The 23160-nt window shown below is 46.6% G+C and overlaps 1 protein-coding gene across 2 annotated transcripts in view; it reads left to right on the plus strand.

The window, feature by feature from the left end:
- MYO5B (myosin VB) overlaps positions 1 to 23160 on the plus strand; it is a 414634-nt gene that overhangs the window by 241227 nt on the left and 150247 nt on the right. For both annotated transcript variants that reach the window (XM_040336856.1, XM_040336864.1), the window contains exons 10-14: positions 5972 to 6237; positions 14853 to 14934; positions 17491 to 17631; positions 18882 to 19004; positions 22511 to 22594. In XM_040336856.1, coding sequence (XP_040192790.1) covers positions 5972 to 6237; positions 14853 to 14934; positions 17491 to 17631; positions 18882 to 19004; positions 22511 to 22594 — 696 coding nt within the window. The remainder of the gene's footprint in view (positions 1 to 5971; positions 6238 to 14852; positions 14935 to 17490; positions 17632 to 18881; positions 19005 to 22510; positions 22595 to 23160) is intronic.

A 23160-nucleotide genomic window follows, 5' to 3' on the forward strand; every position in this document is an offset into this window, starting at 1 on the left:
CGGGACCCATAAACATAAATTAGAGGTCGCTATATACAAGACATAGGAACATTCATTGACAGATACAGTATACAAAATCTCCCTCTCCCTATTTATTATACACTATGAAGTCTCACCTTAACCACTTGCCTACTGGGTACTTTTACCCCCTTTCTGCCCAGTCCAATTTTCAGCTTTCAGCGCTCTCGTACTTTAACCACTTCCCGCCCGGCCTATGGCCGATTTACGTCCGGGAAGTGGTTACACAATCCTGACAGGATGTCCATGGACGTCCTGCAGGATTTCATGCCGTGCGCGCGGCGATCGGTGATGTGGGGTGTCAGTCTGACACCCGGCATCTCCGATCTCGGTAAAGAGCCTCCGGCGGAGACTCTTTACCACGTGATCAGCCGTGTCCAATCACGGCTGATCACGATGTAAACAGGAAGAGCCGTTGATGGCTCTTTCTCACTCGCGTCTGACAGGGGGGGTTCGCGCTGATTGTTTATCAGCGCAGCCCCCCCTCGGATCGCCACATGGACCACCAGGGAAGCCCACCCTGGACCACCAGGGTGGGCCAAAAAAAAGCATGAACAAAAAAAAAAAGAAGCTTTTTTAAAAAAAAAAAAAAGATGCCAATCAGTGCCCACAAATGGCCACTGACTGGCAACATGGGTGGATCTGTGCTGCCCCACAATGTCCATCAGTGCCACCCCAAGTGTCCATCAGTGCCACCCCACAGTGTCCATCAGTGCCACCCCACAGTGCCCATCCATGCCCAGTGCCCACCTATCAGTGCCCATCTGTGCCACCCATAAGTATCCATCAGTGCCACCCATAAGTGCCGCCCATGAGTGCCCATCTGTGCCGCCCATGAGTGCCCAGTGCCGCCCATGAGTGCCCATCAGTGCCGCCCATCAGTGCCGCCTATGTGTGCCCATCAGTGCCGCCTATGTGTGCCCATCAGTGCCGCATACCAGCGCCGCCAATCAGTACCACCTCATCTGTGCCGTCAGTACTACCTCATCGATGTCCATCAGTGCCATCTCATCGGTGCCCATCAGTGCCGCCATATCAGTGCCCGTAATTGAAAGAGAAAACTTACTTATTTACAAAAAAATTTACAGAAAAAAATAAAAACGTAATTTTTTTTCAAAATTTTCAGTCTTTTTTTAGTTGTTGTGTAAAAAAAAAAATCGCAGAGGTGATCAAATATCACCGAAAGAAAGCTCTATTTGAGGGGAAAAAAGGACGCCAATTTTGTTTGGGAGCCACGTCGCAGGACCGCGCAATTGTCAATCAAAGTGCGACAGTGCTGAAAGCTGAAAATTGGCTTGGGCGGGAAGGTGCGTAAGTGCCTGGTATGGAAGTGGTTAAATGACAATTGTGCGGTCACCCAACACTGTATCCAAACGACATTTGTATTATTTTGTTCACACGACTAGAGCTTAATTTTGGTGGTATTTAATGGCCACTGGGTTTTTTATTCTTTTGTTAAATATACAAATAAAAAAAATGAATTTCTTTTGGTTTCTATTATAAAATTTTGCAAATAAATAATTGTTCCTCATAAATTTAGGCCAAACTGTATTCTGAGACACGTCTTTGGTTTAACCACTTAACCACTTAAGACCCGGACCATTATGCAGGTTAAAGCGGAGCTCAGCTGAAAAAAAAATATTAAAAGCCAGCAGCTACATACTGCTAAATACTGCAGCTGCTGACTTTTAATAGCGCCGTCCGCAGCAGAGGACGAGCGATCGCTTGTCACTCTGCTGCCCCCCCCCCCGCCATCCTCGGTGAGGGAACCAGGAAGTGAAGCGCTCTGGCTTCACTGCCCGGTTCCCTACAGCGCATGCGCAAGTCGCGCTACGCCTGCCAATTGGCTCCCGCTGTGTACTGGGAGCCGAGTGTTCCCAGAACACAACAGGGGACAGGAGGTGACGTCATGCCTGCAGTCTGCCCGAGACTGTGTGGCCGGAAGTGGGTGCAAATACCTGTCTTTAGACGGGTATTTGCACCCCCTCCCCCCTGAAAGGTGTCAAATGTGACACGGGAGGGTTCCGATCAGCGGGAGTTCCACTTTAGGGTGGAGCTCCGCTTTAAGGACCTTGCCTCTTTTTGCAATTTGGCACTTCGTCGCTTTAACTGACAATCGTGCAATGTGGCTCCCAAACAAAATTGGCGTCCTTTTTTTCCCACAAATAGAGATTTCTTTTGGTGGTATTTGATCACCTCTGCGGTTTTTATTTCTTGCGCTATAAACAAAAATAGAGCAACAATTTTGAAAAAAATTCAATATTTTTAACTTGTTGCTATAATAAATATCCCCAAAAAATATATAAAAACTTTTTTTTTCCCTAAGTTTAGGTCGATACGTATTCTTCTACATATTTTTGGTAAAAAAAATTGCAATAAGCATTTATTGATTGGTTTGCGCACAAGTTATAGCGTTTATGAAATAGGGGATAGTTTTATGGCGTTTTTATTATTTTTTTTTTTACTAGTAATGGCGGCGATCATCTATTTTTTTTTATTTATGACTGCGACATTATGGCGGACACATCGGACACTTTTGACAAATTTTTGGGACTATTGTCATTTTCACAGCGAAAAGTGCTATAAAAATGCACTGTTTACTGTGAAAATGCCAAAGGCAGTGAAGGGGTTAACCACTAGGGGGTGCTAAAGGGTTAAGTGTGCCCTAAGGGAGTGATTCTTACTGTAGGGGGGCGTGGCTGTAGGTGTGACGTCACTGATCGTCGTTCCCTATAACAGGGAACAGACGATCAGTGACACTGCCACACCGAAGAACGGGGAAGGTGATGTGTGTTTACACACACCTCTCCGCGTTCTTCAGCTTCTCTGACCCGATCGCGGGACACCGGCGGCGATCGGGTCAGCGGAGCCTTGAAACGGGTCGTGTGCGCGACCCACGGCTGGGCTCTTAAAGGCGATGTACAGGTACGTGCCTGTGCCCAGCCGTGCCATTCTGCCGACATATATGTGCAGGAGGCGGTACTTAATTGGTTAAGGACCGTCACACGATGATATACGTCAGCAGATCGGCACGGCTGGGCATAAGCATGTACAGGTACGTCGCCTTTAGGAGCCCAGCCGTGCGTCGCGCGGCACGCTCACGCCCCGGTCCTGGGCACGTGACCGTGTGCGCAGGACCCGCGGACCCGTCCCGCAATTGGGTCACAGAGCTGAAGAACGGGGAGAGGTAAGTGTAAATAAACCTTTCCCCGTTCTTCCTAGTGAGAGTGTCACTGATCGTCTGTTCCCTGTCATAGGGAACGACGATCAGTGACGTCACACGCCAAGCCACGCCACCTAACAGTTAGAATCACTCACTAGGAAACACTTAACCCCTTCAGCACCCCCTACAAGTTAACCCCTTTACTGCCAGTGTCATTTTCACAGTTATCAGTGCATTTTTATAGCACCGATCGCTGTAAAAAAGACAATGGTCCCAAAATAGTGTCAAAAGTGTCCGATGTGTCCGCCATAATGTCGCAGCCACAATAAAAATTGCTGATCGCCGCCATTACTAGTAAAAAAAAAATATTGATAAAAATGCCATAAAACTATCCCCTTTTTTGTAGATGCTATAACTTTTAAAAAAACAATCAATAAACGCTTATTGCGATTTTTTTTAATATGCAGAAGAATACGTATAGGCCTAAAATCAGGAAAACATTTTTTTTATATATTTTTTGGGGGATATTTATTATAACAAAAAGTAAAAAATATCGAATTTTTTATAAAATTGTCGCTCTAATTTTGTTTATAACGCAAAAAATAAAAACGCAGAGGTGATCAAATACCACCAAAAGAAAGCTCTATTTGTGGGGAAAATAGGATGTCAATTTTGTTTGGGAGCCACGTCGCACGACCGTGCAATTGTCAGTTAAAGTGAATTGCAAAAAGTGGCCTGGTCCTTAAGCTACAAAATGGTATGGGGCTTAAGTGGTTAAAATAACCCAAATCAGTGTATATTATTTAGTCTATAGGAAAGTTATAGAGATATATGAGATATAGAGATAGTTATAGAGAAACTATGATATATATATATATATATATATATATATATATATAAATGAAAATTAATCACTCCTGATGAACTGACGACCTATCTCGTTTCTTGAGGCCCAAAAATGCCAGGACAGTACAGATATCCCCCAACTGATCCCTTTTTTGAAAGTAATCAGTCCAAGGTATTTAGTAGGAGGCATGGCAAGTTTTTTGAAGTTGTAATTTTTGTCCCAATTTTTGGAAAATTTAATTTTAAGAAAAGGGTTCATTTTTTATTTTTTTTTGTTACTTACTGCCACCAGTGCAGTACAGCGTCAGTATATAACTGGTATGGCGGTGACCACGGATACTGACTGGTGGCAGTACAAAGAATGGGTACACTGTAGTCATAAAGGGATGGACATGGTCGGCAACAATACTCAGGTAGGGATGGTACTAAGGGGTTCAAAGTGTGCCAAGAAAATATCCCCCATTCCATTACACCACCACCACCAGCCTGAACCATTGATACAAGTCAGGATGGATCCATGCTTTCATGTTGTTTACACCAAATTCTGACCCGACCATCTGAATGTCGCAGCTGAAATCGAGACTCATCATCAGACCAGGCAACATTTTTCCAAACTACTGTCCAATTGTCCAATTTTGAAAATTGTAGCCTCAGTTTCCTGTTCTTGGCTGACAGGAGTGGCACCCGGTGGGGTCTTCTGTTGCTGTAGCCCATCTGCTTCAAGGTTTGCTATGTTGTGCATTCAGAGATGGTATTCTGCATACCTTGGTTGTAACAAGTGGTTATTTGAGTTACTGTTACCTTTCTATCATCTGGAACCAGTCGGCCCATTCTCCTCTGACCTCTGACATCAGCAAGGCAATTGATTCCACGCCACTACCGCTCACTGGATATTTTCTCTTTTTCGGACCATTCTCTGTAAACCCGAGAGATGGTTGTGTGTGAAAATCCCAGTAGATCAGCAGTTTTTGAAATACTGAGACCAGCTTGTCTGGCACCAACAACCTGGCCACATTCAAAGTCACTTAAGTCCCCTTTCTTCCCCATTCTGCTCGGTTTGAATTTCAGCAAGTCATCTTCATCATGTCTAGATGCCTAAATGCATTGAGTTGCCACCATGTGATTGGCTGATAAGCAATTTGTGTTACCAAGCAATTGAATAGGTGTACCTAAAAAAGTAGCCGGTGAGTATATTTTAAATATAAATACTGCATATTAATATTTTGTATTCTCATGTCCAACCAGTAGGTGTAGCTCTAAGCCCCTTTTTACGTGTTTGTCTATCCTTACTTGCTTTTTTTGAAAATGCCTGCAGTTTACAGAGCTTAATATATAAAGTCCCAGTGTACACACAGAATGGTGGGTCTGCAGATGGGCACTTGTGAGGACGCAGATGGGCATTGACCCTTGTTTTGCTTCACAGTTCTTTTATTTGATTTTTTTTCCCTGAAACTTTGCTCTTAAACTGAAGGTGCGTGTTATACGCCAATACAGTATATCCAAATAATAAGTCTGAGCTCATCTCTTTACCACAAAGGCAAGAGAATTCTTGTTGGGCAGTGTATTAGTGCTCGAACACACTTAGACCGAATTTAATGGTTCAAAGAATGTCGGGCAAAATGGTCGGCCCTCGCGCATGTTCACTTCATCAAATCTGGCCCTCTTTGAAAAAAGTTTGGACACCCCTGGCCTAAGCGGTCCCTGGGCAGAAGGAGGAAGTGGGACAGGAAGTCCCACTCCTACTGAAGCCCCCACTCCCCCCCCCCCCCAAAAAAATGACATGCCAAATGTGGCATGTAAGGGGGCAAGGGTTTGGGTGGAACTCCGCTTTAATAAAACTGACAACAAACCATTGTAATATCCTGTTAGTTGTAATCCTATTAACTTGGATATAAAGTAGTATTTTTTTTTCAGGTTATTACCAATGCTTTCTCTGTTTCTTAGAAAGAGGACGAACATCTCAACCACTTCTGCACCTTGCTCGGCGTGGAGCACGACCAGATGGCGCACTGGCTGTGCCATCGGAAATTGGTCACCACATCAGAGACCTATGTGAAGAACATGGCCGTTCAGCAAGCCGTGAATGCCAGGAACGCTCTGGCAAAGCACATCTATGCTCAGCTATTTAACTGGATCGTACATCATGTGAACAAAGCTTTGCATACCACCATCAAACAGCACTCTTTTATTGGGGTGCTCGACATATACGGGTAAGACTTGACCCCCAGTTCTTCTCATTTGTGTACCCACACACCCTTCAAATCTGTACTTGTATATTTGTGAGTTTACACACTAAATGGAGGGATCTCAAACAGTATTTGTAGGACTATAGGCTTGTCGAACTGGAAGATTTCCAGCATACATCCCAGCTGTCTTAGGCCCCTTTCACACCTGTGGACCGTATGTCCGCTTTTTCATCCATCCGTTTGCGGATGAAAAAGGGACATACATTGGTCCCTATGAGATCACGGATGTCAAAGGATGAACATCCGCTGACACCCGATCTCGCCCGCTTCCGCAATAATCCGATTCTGCAGACGGAAGAAAACCCTATTTTTCCCTCCGTCTGCGAATCGGATGAACACGGACAGACGCAAGCCGAGGTTTACGGGGCGGATCAGTAATGAAAGGGGCCTTAAGAAAATGCTGGAAAAGAGAGATACTATTTTGCATCACCATTATTGAGTAAAAGGCACTCCCTTGTCACACCCGCTGCCTCGCCTCCATCTTTTTTGAGGCTAGGTTTATGCCTTTTATAATTGTTAAAGCGGGGGTTCACCCAAAAAAAAAATTTAACATTACATTCAGCCGAGTTGTGAGAATGACATTAGGCTCTTTTTTTTTTTAAATCCTTGCCGTACATACCGTATTATCTATATTTTCACCGCGGCTTCCGGGTATGTAATCTGCGGGATTGGGCGTTACTAATTGACATGCTTCCGACCGGCGCATACAGCGCGTCACAAGTTGCCGAAAGAAGCCGGACTGCGAGTCGGCTCCGACCGGCGCCTGCGCACCGACGTTCGGCTTCTTTCGGCAACTCGTGACGCGCTGTATGCGCCGGTCGGAAGCATGTCAATCAATTAGGAACGCCCAGTCCCGCAGATTACATACCCGGAAGCCGCGGTGAAAATATAGATAATACGGTATGTACGGCAAGGATTTAAAAAAAAAACAGCCTAATGTCATTCTCACAACTCGGCTGAATGTAATGTTAAAACATTTTTTTGGGGTGAACCCTCGCTTTAAGTTTGCAGTTAAAGCGAAGTTTCATCCACCGCTGCAAAAATTAAAAGCCAGCAGCTACACATACTGCAGCTGCTGGCTTTTAATAATAGGACACTTGCCTGTCCTGGAATCTAGCGATGTTGGCACCATCAGCTGTCGGGTGCACCCGCCGTCATTGCGGGTAAGTGAACCCGCAACATCGGCTTCACGCCGGGAACCCTACTACGCATGTGTGAGGCTCCGCTCCTCTCTCCTACTGGCCTGGCGGCAGGGGAGGGAGGAGGTGGGAGCCGAGCGGTGAAGTCAACGGCCACGGGCTTGGCTCCCGGAAGTAGGGACAGAATACCTGTCAAAGACAGGCATGCACTCCCCCCCAGAAAGGTGCCAAAGGTGACACCAGAGGGGGGAGGAGACAAATGAGCGGAAGTTCCACTTTTGAGTGGAACTCCGCTTTAAGGGCCTAGTCTTAAGCTGGGTATACACGGATCGAAATTCAGCAGGTTCAGCAGGAACTGGGCAAATTTTGTTCTGTGTGGAGCCCTCTCTGTTCAATAGAAGCTGAAAAAAACGCATTTGATCGACTATCGGCTGCTATGTTGATCAGTGTATTCTGACCGGGTGGAGCACACCCCTGCCACCACATTGCTTGTGTGGATGCAGTAATCTGGGAGCGTTCTTTGATTTACACTTGATCTAAACCCATGATCTGCACACGATTGAGACACAATAGTACGGCAATTACAGGTTTAAAACTGGTGTAAGGAGGGGACACTGTGTCTGGTGATCTTTGACTTCTCCCATGTTGTTCAGGTAGATCTCCACCTCTTTAAGCTTGCCTACCCCTGACCTAAACAATATCCCACTTTCACTCTTTAACCCTAACACAGGTGGTCAGACATTGTACCTGGACTCTGTGTTCTTCACCTATAGCAACTCCTTTTGCCATAAGGCATGCAGGCCTACTGGGACTCGGTTGCCCCCAGGACTTATACACAATGCTACAGTGCTTGGCTACCGCGCCAGGGCAGGTATGAACTGAGAAAAGCAAACAGGTTCTTGCAGTAGGCAGACAGGCAAAGTGGTTCAGGTGAAAGGCAGACAATTGCGGTATAATCCCAAAAAGTATAAAGTAATGGATTATTGATTCTTAAAGAGCAACTTTGGTCCCCTTACTGGTGGCCCCGCCCCTCTGTACTGGAGTTGCCATCTTCGGTGGTCAAGACACATGCGCTCATGTACCAAAGCGATCTGCTCATTCTTTGAGAGCTGGCAGAGCCCTGCAGCAGATCTGCACATTCCTGAGCGCGGCTCAAATAGGAAAGTACAGTGGAAACTCGGATTGCGAGTAATGCAGTTTACGAGCGTTTCGCAAGACGAGTAGGATTCAAGCCGCTGGGGTGTGCAGAACCGCATTTGGCCAGAGGTGCGGGGGCGCCGGTGGCACTCGGAAACACTCAGTTCCCGAGTGGTCTCCAAGCATCTCTGAGTGTCTCTGGCACCCCGCACCTCTTCCACATGCGGTACTGCATAGACCAGCAGTGGCTGTGGAACAGATTAACAGCGTTTTCATTATATGGGGAAACTCGCTTTGATTACAAACATTCTTCTGGAACGAATTGTGCTGATAATCAGGGCCGCCAACAGAGGCTCTGTACTATCAGGAGATAGATTGGAGACAGTAAAAGTAGGGGAGGATCAGAGAAGACAGGATCAAACAGTCTTTTTATGCAGTGCAGGGGATTAACCCCTTTGGTTGCACAGTATAACAAGCATGCTCTACTGCATATACAGACTGATATTACTGTTGTGGATTTGGTAACATTTAACATCAAATCCCTGACACACAATTATAAATATGTTATCACAGCCATGTATACCACCAGGCACCGATAATACTATCTAATGCCGCGTACACACGATCATTTTTCGGGTTGTAAAAAACAAAGTTTTTTAAAAATGTCATTTATAATGATGGTGTGTGGGCTTCAGAGCATTTTTCGGGTTCTGAAAAATGGCCAATTTTTTTTCCGAACATGCTCTATTTTTTCACAACGTTTTAACTAGTAGCCGACCAGCCACCGTCATTATACGGCGGCAGGTCGGCTCTCCTGGGCGAGAGCCCGTAGCTATACGTCCTATCGTATAGCCGCCACTAGGGGGCGCGTGCGCGCCGCCGGAGGCGCGCGCGCGCGCTCCCCGCTCGCCCCCGACTCCCGTGCGTGTGCCCGGCGGGCGCGATCGCCGCCGGGCACACGCGATCGCTCGGTACAGAGCGGGGAACGGGAGCTGTGTGTGTAAACACACAGCTCTCGTTCCTGTCAGCAGGGGAAATGCTGATTTTCTGTTCATACAATGTATGAACAGAAAATCAGTGTTTCCCCTAGTGAGGCCACCCCCCCCCCCACAGTAAGAACACACCCAGGCATACTTAACCCCTTCCCCGCCCCCTAGTGTTAACCCCTTCACTGCCAGTGGCATTTTTATAGTAATCTAATGCATTTTTATAGCACTGATCGCTATAAAAATGCCAATGGTCCCAAAAATGTGTCAAAAATGTCCGAAGTGTCCGCCATAATGTCGCAATACCGAAAAAAAATCGCTGATCGCCGCCATTACTAGTAAAAAAAATATTAATAAAAATGCCATAAAAATACCCCCTATTTTGTAAACGCTATAACTTTTGCGCAAACCAATCAATAAACGCTTATTGCGATTTTTTTTACGAAAAATATGTAGAAGAATACGTATCGGCCTAAACTGAGGAAAAAAAATGTTTTTTTATATATTTTTGGGGGATATTTATTACAGCAAAAAGTAAAAAATATTCATTTTTTTCAAAATTGTCGCTCTATTTTTGTTTATAGCGCAAAAAATAAAAAACGCAGAGGTGATCAAATACCACCAAAAGAAAGCTCTATTTGTGGGAAAAAAAGGACGCCAATTTTGTTTGGGAGCCACGTCGCACGACCGCGCAATTGTCTATTAAAGCGACGCAGTCCCGAATCGCAAAAAGTACTCTGGTCTTTAGGCAGCAATATGTTCCGGGGGGTAAGTGGTTAAACAATGTCGTTTTTCGGGTTGGAAAAAATGGTCGTGTGTGGGCTTTAACGACGTGAAAAACCCGCGCATGCTCCGAAGCAAGTTATGAGATGGGAGCGCTCGTTCTGGTAAAACTACCGTTCGTAATGGAGATGGCACATTCATCACGCTGTAACAGACAGAAAAGCGCGAATCGTCTTTTACCAACACAAAATCAGCTAAAGCAGCCCAAAGGGTGGAGTCATCCGCATGGAACTTCCCCTTTATAGTGCCGTCGTACGTGTTGTACGTCACCGCGCTTTGCTAGAGCATTTTCTTTTCACGATCGTGTGTATGCAAGGTCGTTTTAATGATTAAGTTGAAAAAAAAATCGTTTTTTTCTAGAGCCTGAAAAACGTTGTTTTTTACAATTCGAAAAATTATCGTGTGTACGCGGCATAAGGCCAATTTTTTTTCTATGTGGATAAATAACATTGCCAGACAAAGTGGTGTCAAAGTGTTACCTTTTAGGTGGTACACTTTCATGTCTGTTCAGGGTGCCTCTGTGTCCAGCTATTCCTGGCTATCCAACCACTTAACACGGCTAAAGCAATCTCATTCTTTCTCCTCGGAGTCCGGTGACCTTTAGAGATGCACACGTCCCGCAGCTCGGTACATTTATTTGGTCGCCGGGCTCCTCGGTGATTAGTAATACGGGCAGCAGGGGGTACAGTTGTTCTGTTTATAATTGGATTTTGCAAGTGGGCATTCAGACTATGAGGCTCGTGTGAACACTTGGGTAATTGTTCTCTTCGCTGACGCTTTCCCTCCATTTGTAGAGGTAATTAGTTGGTTAATATAAATCTTTCCTCCTTTGCTCTGCGGGCTCTTCTATAAAGAAGGTTCAGACTTGTGCGCTGTTCCTCCTTAATTGTCCTGAGAGACCAGCCGGTCTCGGAACAGATGAATGTGCGATTTTTCCTCCTGCAGTTATAAATGAACAATTAGTAAATTTGTCTCTGGATGCAGCTTTTAGCTTATTACCTGAGCTTGTTTCAGCTCTTTATAAAACCAGGAAAATGAGAAGCTTCCCTGGAACAAGAAACAGCCGCGGAGGAGCCTATTATAAGTCCCCTGTATGTTACAGTGGTGACATCACTGCTGCGTTTGAAGCCGCACATTGTATGGCTAGTACAAGCCTAGATTGGATATGTATGGGAAATGTTGTATTTTCATTAATGTTCATTGAGGGGCATATTCATAACTAGTGGGTATATTGCCACGTACAGGAGGATTCGACAGTCAAGCCTCGTACACACAACCGGTTTTCCCGGCAGGAAAACTGCCAGGAGAGCATTTGGCCGGGAATCCCGGCCGTGTGTATGCTCCCTAGCAGTTTTTCCGATAGGAAAACTGCCCGGGAAAAATAGAGAACCTGCTCTCTATTTTCCCGTTGGGATTCCCAGCAGAGTGTTTCCTGCCGAGAAAACTGGTCGTTTGTATGCTTACCTGTCCGAGGTAAACCCGCGCATGCTCGATAAGGCCTCGTACAGACGGGCAAACATGTACGATGAAAACGGTCCGCTGGACCGTTTTCAGCGTACATGTCTGCCCGGAGATTTCTGTATGATGGCTGTACACACCATCATACAGAAATCCGCGCGTACTCGATATGCGGCGACAAGGCCGCGCCGGCGCCGCAACGATGACGCGGCGACGTGCGCGGCCCTGGCAGTTCAATGCTTCCACGCATGCGTCGAAGTCATTCGACGCATGCGAGGGATGGCGGCCGCTCGGACATGTACGGTAGGTCTGTACAGACGACCGAACATGTCCGACGGACAGGATTCCAGCGGGCATGTTTCTAAACATGTTTAGAAATATTTGCCCGCTCGAAAAATGCCCGGCGGGCAAATGTACGCTGGAATCCTGTCCGCTCGGCTGTACAGACGACCGAACATGTCTGCTGAAACTGGTCTGCGGACCAGTTTCAGCAGACATGTTCGGTCGTCTGTACGGGGCCTAAGACTTTGACGCATGAGCGGTAGCATACAAGGTTAGTGTGGGGTGTAGCAAGATGGCGGCGACGGCACCGAATGTGACGAGTGCCGGCTCGTCGTAGTCGATGACGTCACCGCTTTCTTGCCATTCAAATGCACAGCGGTTCTTTTGAGTGGCTGTCTGTATGCACGGTTTGCAAGGCAAGCTTGCCAGAAATCCCGTCATGAAAACCAACGTTTTTTTCCTGACGGGATTCCTGGCCGTGTGTACCGGGCTTAAAGCGGGAGTTCACCCATTTATTAATTTTTTCCCCTTTTCCCCTTAGATTCCTGCTCGTTCGGTCTAGGGGAATCGGCTATTTGTATTAAAATATGAGCAGTACTTACCCGTTTTCGAGATGCATCTTCTTCCGTCGCTTCCGGGTATGGGTTTTCGGGAGCGGGCGTTCCTTCTTGATTGACAGTCTTCCGAGAGGCTTCCGACGGTCGCATCCATCGCGTCACTCGTAGCCGAAAGAAGCCGAACGTCGGTGCGGCTCTATACTGCGCCTGCGCACCGACGTTCGGCTTCTTTCGGAAAATCGTGACGCGATGGATGCGACCGTCGGAAGCCTCTCGAAAGACTGTCAATCAAGAAGGAACGCCCATTCCCGCAGCCCATACCCGGAAGCGACGGAGAGGATGCATCTCGTAAACGGGTAAGTAATGCTCATATTTTAAAACAAATAGCTGATTCCCCTAGTAAAAACGAGCAGGAATCTAAGGGGAAAAAGTGCCTTCTAAGGGTGAACCACCGCTTTAAGTTGAAAAAAAACATGGTCAACTACCTCTAGAGGTTCAGAAATCCTCAAACTTTTTAAACAAAAGGCTAAGGTTGTGTCAGGAACCATGAATCAGACTGAGACAGAAGTGCAGTAAAAATCACACTTTAGTAAAATGGTACAAACAGTGCAAACGTAGTCAAAACATAGCCAGGGTTCGGTAACCAGAGCAGGTAGTCAGAACAAGCAAGTAAAACATGGATCCAGAGATCAGTGTAGTCTACAAACAGGATCAGGAACCAGAAGGGAAGTCAGCCAGGCAAAAGTCTTTAACAGGAAAACACAGCAGAGAGTATCCAGATATGTTGACCAAGGCGAAGGCAGATCTGATGCACGCAGCTTAAATAGCCAGCAGGTCGATTGACAAGCAGGATATGATCATCAGGTGAGTCACTGTGGAATGAAGAGTATTGGCAATTAACCGAGAGCTGAGCAGCCTGAGCTCTGAGAAGGGAGGGCTGACAGGTTGCCGTTTTCTCAGAGACCATCCCAGAGGTGCTGGTGGGGATTGTCTGTCCCCGGGAAATGGATATCCCTGGAAGTTTGGGGAGCAGGTGTTGAAAACACAGAACAAATGGACTTGTAATTCTATGCATTAAGGTGAAAAAACTTCCTGAGAATTCCGATCAGCTGTAGACGGCGCCTGTGCACAATAGCCGACATTGTGCCACACGCTCCCGAAACTCGTGCAAGGAGCGCATTTCTTGATAATGGGCGCTTGTGAGGGGCGATGCCTACAGAAGGGGGAGTATTTTGTAATGATGGGCAGTACTGTTAAGATGGGGGCGGAATTTTTCACGAAACTCAAACACATCTCCTAAACAAATATATCTCTGCTATTCTTCCTACACGTGTTTGCAGGGCGTGTTTAGCCAACCCGAAGGGGGGGGTTTTCAATGTTGATGGGCGGGTTTGCAGGGCCTATTTAACTAGCTAACACAAGCAATAACAATGCCCATCATTACAAAATACGCCCCCTTCTGTAGGCATCTGCCCCTCACACGTGCCCATCATGAAGAAATCCGCTCCCTTGAAGACTTGCAGGAGAATCGGGATCGTGTGGCACAATGTTGGTTATTGTGCGCAGGTGCCGTCTACAGCTGATCGTAAATTCCGATGTTCAGAGGCTTTCGGCGGATCCGTATTGCATGCGCAGTACCGAGTGGACATTTCTCGACGGGGCATTTCTAGGCAGAACACAGGCAGCGTGCCACAATGCCCAAGTGGGAATAGGCCCTTAAAGGCCTTTATAGAAAAAATGAAAAGGTGAACCTACTCCCTCTCCAGTCCATCCCCCCAAGGTCATCACTGCACTTACCTCTGTGGGTGATTAGCTTTCCCTCTGGTGCAGTGATCCGGAAGATTTGACTCTTCTTCCCTGTCTTTTCTTATGGCTTCTGGGATGGATCAGAGCGATTCTGATTGGAAAGTGGTCACATGCCAGCAGATGTTGATGTATTCTTATAGACGTGCCATGGTTGATTTACAAATGCACATGTATTATAATAAATGTAAAGCTTGCATGTGTTATCTTGTATCAGTCGCTAAAAAACACCACCACTGTTCTGCAGTAAATCCCAACAGTAACGTTCACAGGATCATACAGCGGTGTGTACGGTGCCACAGATTTTTGTGACTCTCTGCAGACACATCTGCTGGCTCCTCACCTTAGGAGTTAATGGTCTGGTATATTGCAGGATGTTATTTGTATTTGATGATGTGTCCTCCTCACTGCTGATCATTCACAATTCTTTGCAGGTTTGAAACATTTGAAATAAACAGCTTTGAACAATTCTGCATCAATTACGCCAATGAAAAGCTACAGCAGCAATTTAACTCGGTGAGTCAGTGGTAACCGTCTCTATCCATAAGCAATGGAAAGTCTGAGCTGTGCATTTATTCTTGTTTAATATTGAGTTTGTCGTGTTCAGTACAAAAAACATAGGGCCAGATTCACGTAGGTGAGCGGCGGCGTAACGTATCGTAGATACGTTACACCGCCGCAAGTTTTCATCGCAAGTGTCTGATTCACCAAGCACTTGCGATGAATACCTACGCCGGCGGCCTCCGGCGCAAGGCGGGCCAATTCAAATGGGCGTGTGCCATTTAAATTACTGTAGGCGCGCTCCCGCGCCGGACCTACTGCGCATGCTCAGTGTCGTGCTTTGCGCACCGTGACGTAATTTTTTCGAACGGCGACGCGCGTAGCGTAATTCCGTATTCCCGGACAGCTTACGCAAACGACGTTCATTTTTAAATTTCGACGCGGGAACGACGGCCATACTTTATACAGCAATACGATTGCTGTGTAAAGTTAAGGCACCAAAAACGACGACTAACTTTGCAACGGGAAACTAGACTAGCGGCGACGTAGCAAACGCGAAAATCCGTCGGGAATCGCCGTAACTCCTTATTTGCATACCCGACGCTGGTTTACGACGCAAACTCCCCCCAGCGGCGGCCGCGGTATTGCATCCTAAGTTCCGACAGTGTAAAACAATTACACCTGTAGGGATATCTATGCGTAACTGATTCTATGAATCAGTCGCATAGATACTCTGAGAGATACGACAGAGTATCTGAGATACTCCGTCGTATCTCAGCTGTGAATCTGGCCCATATTTTTTTATCAGTTGCATAAAAATATAAGAAATACACATATATATATATATATATATATATATATATATATGTGTATGTGTGTATTTTTTTTAACTATCCATTTTGTTTTGTTTCGGCCAAGTACATCCTGAATTTTCGGTCCAGAATTTCCATTTCGGTGCTCCACTGGCTTCAGTACAACCAGCCCTGTCCATAGATGGATCATTAGCTGGTTCTTGCTGAATCAGCCAAATTTCGGTCCATCTGTGATGGACTTTAGAAGAAACAGATCCCGGGCAGGGGCGGACTGACCATTGAGTCACTCAGTCACTGCCCGAGGGCCCCCATGCCACTAGGGGGGCCCATCAGGGTTGCCAGGCTCAGTAGAACCAGGGACAGTATCTAAAAATCTATGTTTTTTTAGATCTGTCTCTGATATGTCCGAAACCGACTTGCTTTTGATGTGAAAATCCTGAGATTTTAGCTGCCCCGCCTCTGCACTTTCCCTTCTGGCGTGGTGGCCATCTGTAAGCCCGGGGGCCCCATAATCTTCTATTGCCCGGGGGCCCCATGAGTTGTCAGTCCGCCCCTGATCCCAGGTTAATTTCCTGTACTGTCAGTATGCATTCAGACACATGCTTTGCAAAGCGAGTGTCTTGGACGTGCCCTGTAATGAATGTCATACAATAATTACAATGATATGCAATATCAGTTTATAAATTTAAAGCACAACTCCGAAAAAATTAAAAATGATCTCTTGCCCGTGGGGCTGTGACCACACTAAAAGAAATTATCGCTCATTTAGGTCTTAATTAAAGGAGATGTACTTACCCAATCCTCTGCTCCTACCCCTGGGGCCCCTGACCTTATGAAGACCAGAGCAGGGTCCATGGGGTTCCCTGACCTCATGAAGACCAGAGCAGGGTCCATGGGGTCCCCTGACCTCATGAAGACCAGAGTGGGGTCCCCTGGCCTCATGAAGACCAGAGCAGGGTCCATGGGGGCCCCTGGACTCATGAAGCCTGGAGCAGGGTCCATGGGGGCCCCTGAGCTCATGAAAACCAGAGCATGGTCCATGGGGTCCCCTGACCTCATGAAGACCAGAGCAGGGCCTATGGGGCCCCTGACCTCATGAAAACCAGAGCAGGGTCCATGGGGTCCCCTGACCTCATGAAGACCAGAGCAGGGGCCATGGGGCCCCTGACCTCCATGAAGACCAGAGCAGGGTCCATGGGGGCCCCTGACCTCATGAAGACCAGAGCAGGGCCTATGGGGCCCCTGACCTCATGAAGACCAGAACAGGGTCGATGGGGTCCCCTGAACTCATGAAGACCAGAGCAGGGTCCATCTGGCCCCTGACCTCATGAAGGCCAGAGCATGGTCTATAGCCCTGCTCTGGACATAAGGATGCTGAGGGACAGTGCACTACCGGATTGTGGGGGAGCGCTACCTTCCCGGGGAGTGAAGGATGGGGTAAGTAAAACTGTTTCTCCTCTTCCCTACACAGAATGAGCTATTAACCCTTACACTGTGGGCACAACCCCACTGCAGGAGATATTTTTATGCCCTACTGCAAGGTATATTTTTTTTTTATCTGCCTAGAGTTGGGTTTTATAAAAGTCATATATGTGCAATATCAGTTATTAAAATGTGTACTAACTAATAATTAAATTTCCTTTTAAATAAAATGTATTCCCATCAGATGTGCGGATTTAGACCTAACAGCATTAAAAGGGTGATGTCCAGTGTGAAATGGAATGGTGTTTTGTTAAGTAATCCCTCTTCCTTTTTATAGCATGTATTTAAACTGGAACAAGAGGAATACATGAAGGAACAGATCCCTTGGACCCTAATTGATTTCTATGATAATCAACCCTGCATTGACCTGATCGAGGCAAAACTCGGCATTCTGGATCTTCTGGATGAGGAGTGCAAGGTAGGATGTGGTTTACTTTTGTATTTATCGTGTCAAGTCTGCATGGAATTTTATATTTGCCTAAAGGTCCATCTTAAAGGGAACCTGTGGACCGGCTATGGACGTTCCAGTATTCAGTTTTCTCAGCAGCTCAGCTCTCCCCTCCCAGCAGTGACACAGCAGCTCATCACCCTCTGCTCTATCCTGCCAGCAGATACTCAGCAGCTCAGCTCACCCTGCTGTCCACCCTATCCCATGCACTGACTTATCAGCACAGCTCCCTGTGCTCCACCTCATAGCAGAGAATCGGAAGCATAGCTTACCCGGTCCCCTCTCCCAACAGTGATCAAGCAGATCAGCTGCAACTCAGAAGCTCAGCTCAACCTGACCCCCCCCCCCCAATTTCCTACCTAATATTCATTCATCCTCCCATCCTCCATTCATAGAGCGCTATAATTCCTTGAAGCTACAATACAGCTTCTATATACAGTGGGACCTTGTATTACGAGCATAATTCGGTCTAGAAGAATGCTTGCAATCCAAAGCTCTCGTATATCAAAGCGAGTTTCCCCATAGAAGTCAATGGAAAATCAGATAATTTGTTCCACAGTGACTTCTATTGTGTGCAGTACTGCAGGTGGCCAGAGGTGGAGGGGGCACCAGAGATACTCGGAGAGGCACGCAAACACTCAGGAACGGAGTGCATCCGAGCTGCTCCGAGTGTCACCGGCGCCCCTGCACCTCAGGCCAAATGCGGTACTGCACACCACAGAGATTGGAACCTGCTTGTTTTGCGGGACAACGCTCGCAAAACAAGTCAGGATTTTTTTAAAAATTGCTCATATTGCGATACGCTCGTTAAGCTCGTTACTCGCAATCCGAGGTATTACTGTATAGAGAAGTCGGCACCCACAACAAGTGCATATGATAGGTTGTATTCACCATGCCCCCCCACAGCACAGAAGATTACTGCTGCGGGCGTACGGGTGAGGGTGGGGGCAGAGAACTTCAGATTCAAACTAAGACAGCAGCCACTAGCACAAGGGACACTTCTCATGTAATGTAAGTACTGTCCCTTGTGTTGATTAAAAAAATAACAAAAAATCGGCTTTAAATTAAACTGATTTAGTGAATAAGACATTTTCAAAAGTGCCAGATTTTTGTGAACACTTCTGGTCTGCTGTGTAGAAATAGCGGCATTGGTTAGACTTGTATTCCTTTATTTTCTTTATTATTATTTATTATTTTTTTTTAATTTTATTTGTATTTAGGTCCCCAAGGGAACAGACCAGAACTGGGCCCAGAAACTCTACGATAGGCACGGCAGTAGTCAGCACTTTAAGAAACCACGGATGTCGAATATCTCCTTCATCATTGTGCACTTTGCTGATAAGGTAAGTGAATGGCTGCTTTGTTCCCTGGAGATGTAACCAGACTTTTGTAAGGCTGGAGCCACACTGGTGATCTTTGATAACTCGTTCGCACTTCTAGAATCTCAGCAAATAATGGCTCATTGGCTTCAGCTCAGATCTACCCACTGAAATGGTTTCAGCAAAGGTCAGACCATGCAGCACTGCAAAAAGCCAGTCCGCTTATACGTAGTTTTAGTCTCAGAACTGCCTTAAGGGATCATTGCAAACAGAGCTGCAACAGCTGGCAGCCTCTCCTAGAGTTTGACAGGCTGCTAGCATTTGGCCTTTTCCCCATGCACCAGGGCTGAACACCCAGTATGAGTGACTGGTGCCATGACCACTGCCCTAGGTTTGCTACTCCAGGGTGGCTCCTTTCTCTTGCAGCATCCTATGGAGCCACCCTTGCCTAGAGTTGTGTCTCTACACTGTGTGCATCCATAGAAACACACAGCCAAGTAGCCTAGGATTGCAAGGCACTCCCCTGCTTTTTCATCCTCCTTCCCTTCTTAACCACTTGCTTACTGGGCACATAAACCCCCTTCGTGCCCAGGCAAAATTTCAGCTTCTGGCACTGCGTCACTTTAACTGACATTTGCACGGTCGTGCGACGTGGCTCCCAAACAAAATTGGCGTCCTTTTTTCCCCACAAATAGAGCTTTATTTTGGTGGTATTTGATCACCTCTGCGGTTTTTATTTTTTGCGCTATAAACATAAAAAGAGCGACAATTTAAAAATATATATATATATTTTACTTGTTGCTATAATAAATATCCCAATTTTTTTTTTAAAAAACAATTTTTTTTTCTCAGTTAAGGCCGATACGTATTTTTCAACGTATTTTTGTAAAAAAAAAAAAAATCGCAATAAGCGACTGGTTTGCGCAAAAGTTATAGCGCCTACAAAATGGGGGATAGATTTATGATTTTTTTTATTTTTTTTACTTGTAATGGCGGCGATTCGCGATTTTTTTTTTTGTTGTCAGGGCTGCGATATTGCGGCGGACGTATCGGACACTTTTGACACAATTTTGGGACCATTCACATTTATACAGCGATCAGTGCTATAAAAATGCACTAATTACTGTATAAATGTGACTGGCAGTGAAGGGGTTAACACTAGGGGGTGAGGAAGGGGTTAAATGTATTCCCCCATTGTGTTCTTACTGTGTGGGGGGAGGGGACTGACTGGGGAAGGTGACCGATGCTGTGTCCCTATGTAAAGGGACACAGATCGGTCTCCTCTCTCCCTGACAGCACAGGGAGCTCTGTGTTTACACACAGAGCTCCACGTCCTGCTGTGTCACCGACGATCGCGGGTGTCTGGCGGACATCACGGCCGCCAGGCACTCGCATCGGCTCCCGAACGATGCGCCGGGCACGTTGTTTCCCCGCTGCGGACCCCCAGCGGCGCGCACAGGGAACAACAACAACAACAGGACATCTAAAGACGTCCACTCGGCACTTGAGAGCTGCGCTGTGGACGTCTTTCGACTATAGCGCGGATCTCAAGTGGTTAAAGCTAACAGATTGGCTGGAGACTGCACCGTCCACTGTAAGTGTTTGTCATGGGTCAGACTCAGAGACCAGCAGCTATAGCAGTAGGAAGGCGACCAGCAGGTCGCCCTGACGGATGGCATGGGCTCACCTGAGGCACGGGGTCTAAGAACTAACCGGTCTTCACCAGAAATCCCAACGGTGGAGACCAGGTGGACCAGGTTGCAGTCCTCAGGATCGCCCCACCAGGAGGTTAGCAAGCCAGGGTCAAGTAATAGATGTAGCAAGTAGGGATCAAGAAGAAGCCTAGTCAGTAAACAAGCCAAAGGTCCGTAACAAGTGGTTGCAGGTTGGGATCAAGCAGAAGCATAGTCGAGGAACAAGCCAAAGATCGGTAAGGAGTGGTAATGAAGATTTGGATGGCAGCAGGAGTGAGAGAAGCAAGATATTGGCTGGAGAGAGGGAGCGAGCACGATAATCTGGCAAACAGGAAGTGCAGAGACATGGCTTAAATCAGGAAGTTCATGGGAGGAGCAAAGAGTTCAAGGTTCATCAGAAACGAGGTACACGACAGGATTATCCAAGGAATCAGGCAGGGAGCTGTCTAGCATCAGGTGGCACAGTGATAAGAGCTACAGTCAGAAACCACAGGGGGTCACAGGTTCAGATCTCTGATTAATGCTCTCCTTGCCCGGCCTGTCAGTTTAGGTGGACGGCCATGTCTTGGTAGGTTTGCAGTTGTGCCATACTCTCTCCATTTTCGGATGATGGATTGAACAGAGCTCTGTGAGATGTTCAAAGCTTGGGATATTTTTTTTATAACCTAACTCTGCTTTAAACTTCTCCACAACTGTATTCCTGACCTGTCTGGTGTGTTCCTTGGCCTTCATGATGCTGTTTGTTCACTAAGATTCTCTAACAAACCTCCGAGGGCTTCACAGAACAGCTGTATTTATACTGAGATTAAATTACACACAGGTGGACTTTATTTACTAATTAGGTGACTTCTGAAGGCAATTGGTTCCACTAGATTTTAGTTGGAGGTATCGGAGTAAAGGAGGCTGAACACAAATACACCCCCCTCACATACTTATTTGTAAAATAAAATTGAAAAACATTTTTCATTTTCATTCCACTTAACAATTGTGTGCTACTTTGTGTTAGTCTATCACATACAATCCCAATAAAATAAGTTTTTGGTTGTAACGTGACAAAATGTGGAACATTTCAATGGGTATGAATACTTTTTCAAGGCACTGTACACTTGTGCATGGGGCCGCTTGTGATTACCTGCAGGACACTCAGGGGATCCATGTGAATAGGCGCAGAAGGGAAGCCCTATAGAAAGCAGTGGCAGCCAGACAGCGCCCACAGCTATATGCAGACATTTACCGTATTTATCGCGGTATAACGCGCTCCCGCGTATACCGCGCACCCCTAAAGTTTCCCCTGAAATTCCTGTAAAAAAAAATGTTATATGATTTCATTACTTACAGTTTTGGTGTCTTCCCAGCGTCCATCGTCCGGTCCGGCGTCCGTCTGCGGCCTCGGTGGTGTCCTCCCGGCTTCTCCAGCGCGCGCCTCAAGTCGAGTCCCCGCGCTCAGTTCGAACGCCTCCGCCGACATATACCGAGTGTAGTACACTCGGGTACATTCGGCAAGGCTCGGCGTCGCTCGCGCTCTGTGACGTTTATGCGTGAGCACGAGCGAAGCCGAGCCTGGCCGAATGTACCCGAGTATACTGCACTCGGTATATGTCGGTGCAGGATTTCAAACTGAGCGCGGGAAGCGGCTATCGGCGTATATCGCGCACCCACGATTTCGCGTTATTTTAAGGGGAAAATAGTGCGCGATATACGCCAATAAATACGGTACTTGTTCATGCAGCAGCACTGGAGCTGGGTGCACCTTCCCAGCCAGCACCCCTATGTACAAAATCTTATATGCACAGGACATCATTTCCAAGGCTTATGTCACAATTATGTATTGCACAGGTGGAGTATCAGTGTGACGGCTTCTTAGAGAAGAATCGAGATACCGTGTATGAGGAACAGATCAACATTTTCAAAGCCAGCAAGGTAAGAACAGGAAACTCCAAAATGTACATATATTGCTTTAATGTTCGATAAAGACCAAGACCAGGGTTCCCTCCTGCTCCCCAAAGATCCCTCCAGCATTATTTTATGCTATTGTCCCAATATAAGCTTACTTAAAAAAAAAACTCCTTAGTCGTTGTGAGTTCTGCCTGTCTACTGGTCATCTCTTTCCGTAACTTCCTGGATTCCCTGCATGCTTTGCGGCTTCTCCTTTGCTATTTAATTTCCATTTTTAAGGACTACATATCCCAAGGTACCTTGCTACCTGCAAGCAGTGATTCCTGTACTGACTCTGGCCCGGATTCACGTAGAAGCGCGTATCTTTGTGCGGGCGTAACGCATCCTATTTACGTTACGCCTCCGCAACTTTGACAAGCAAGTGCCGTATTCTCAAACTAAAGTTGCGGCGGCGTAGCGTAAATAGGCCAGCGTAAGCCCGCCTAATTCAAATGAGGTAAATGTGGCCGTGTGTTATGTAAATTTAATGTGACCCCACGTAAATGACGCTTTTTACGAACGGCGCATGCGCCGTCCGTGAAAGTATCCCA

The sequence above is a fragment of the Rana temporaria genome, chromosome 1, assembly GCF_905171775.1.
Source record: "Rana temporaria chromosome 1, aRanTem1.1, whole genome shotgun sequence".
NCBI classification, from domain to species: domain Eukaryota; kingdom Metazoa; phylum Chordata; class Amphibia; order Anura; family Ranidae; genus Rana; species Rana temporaria.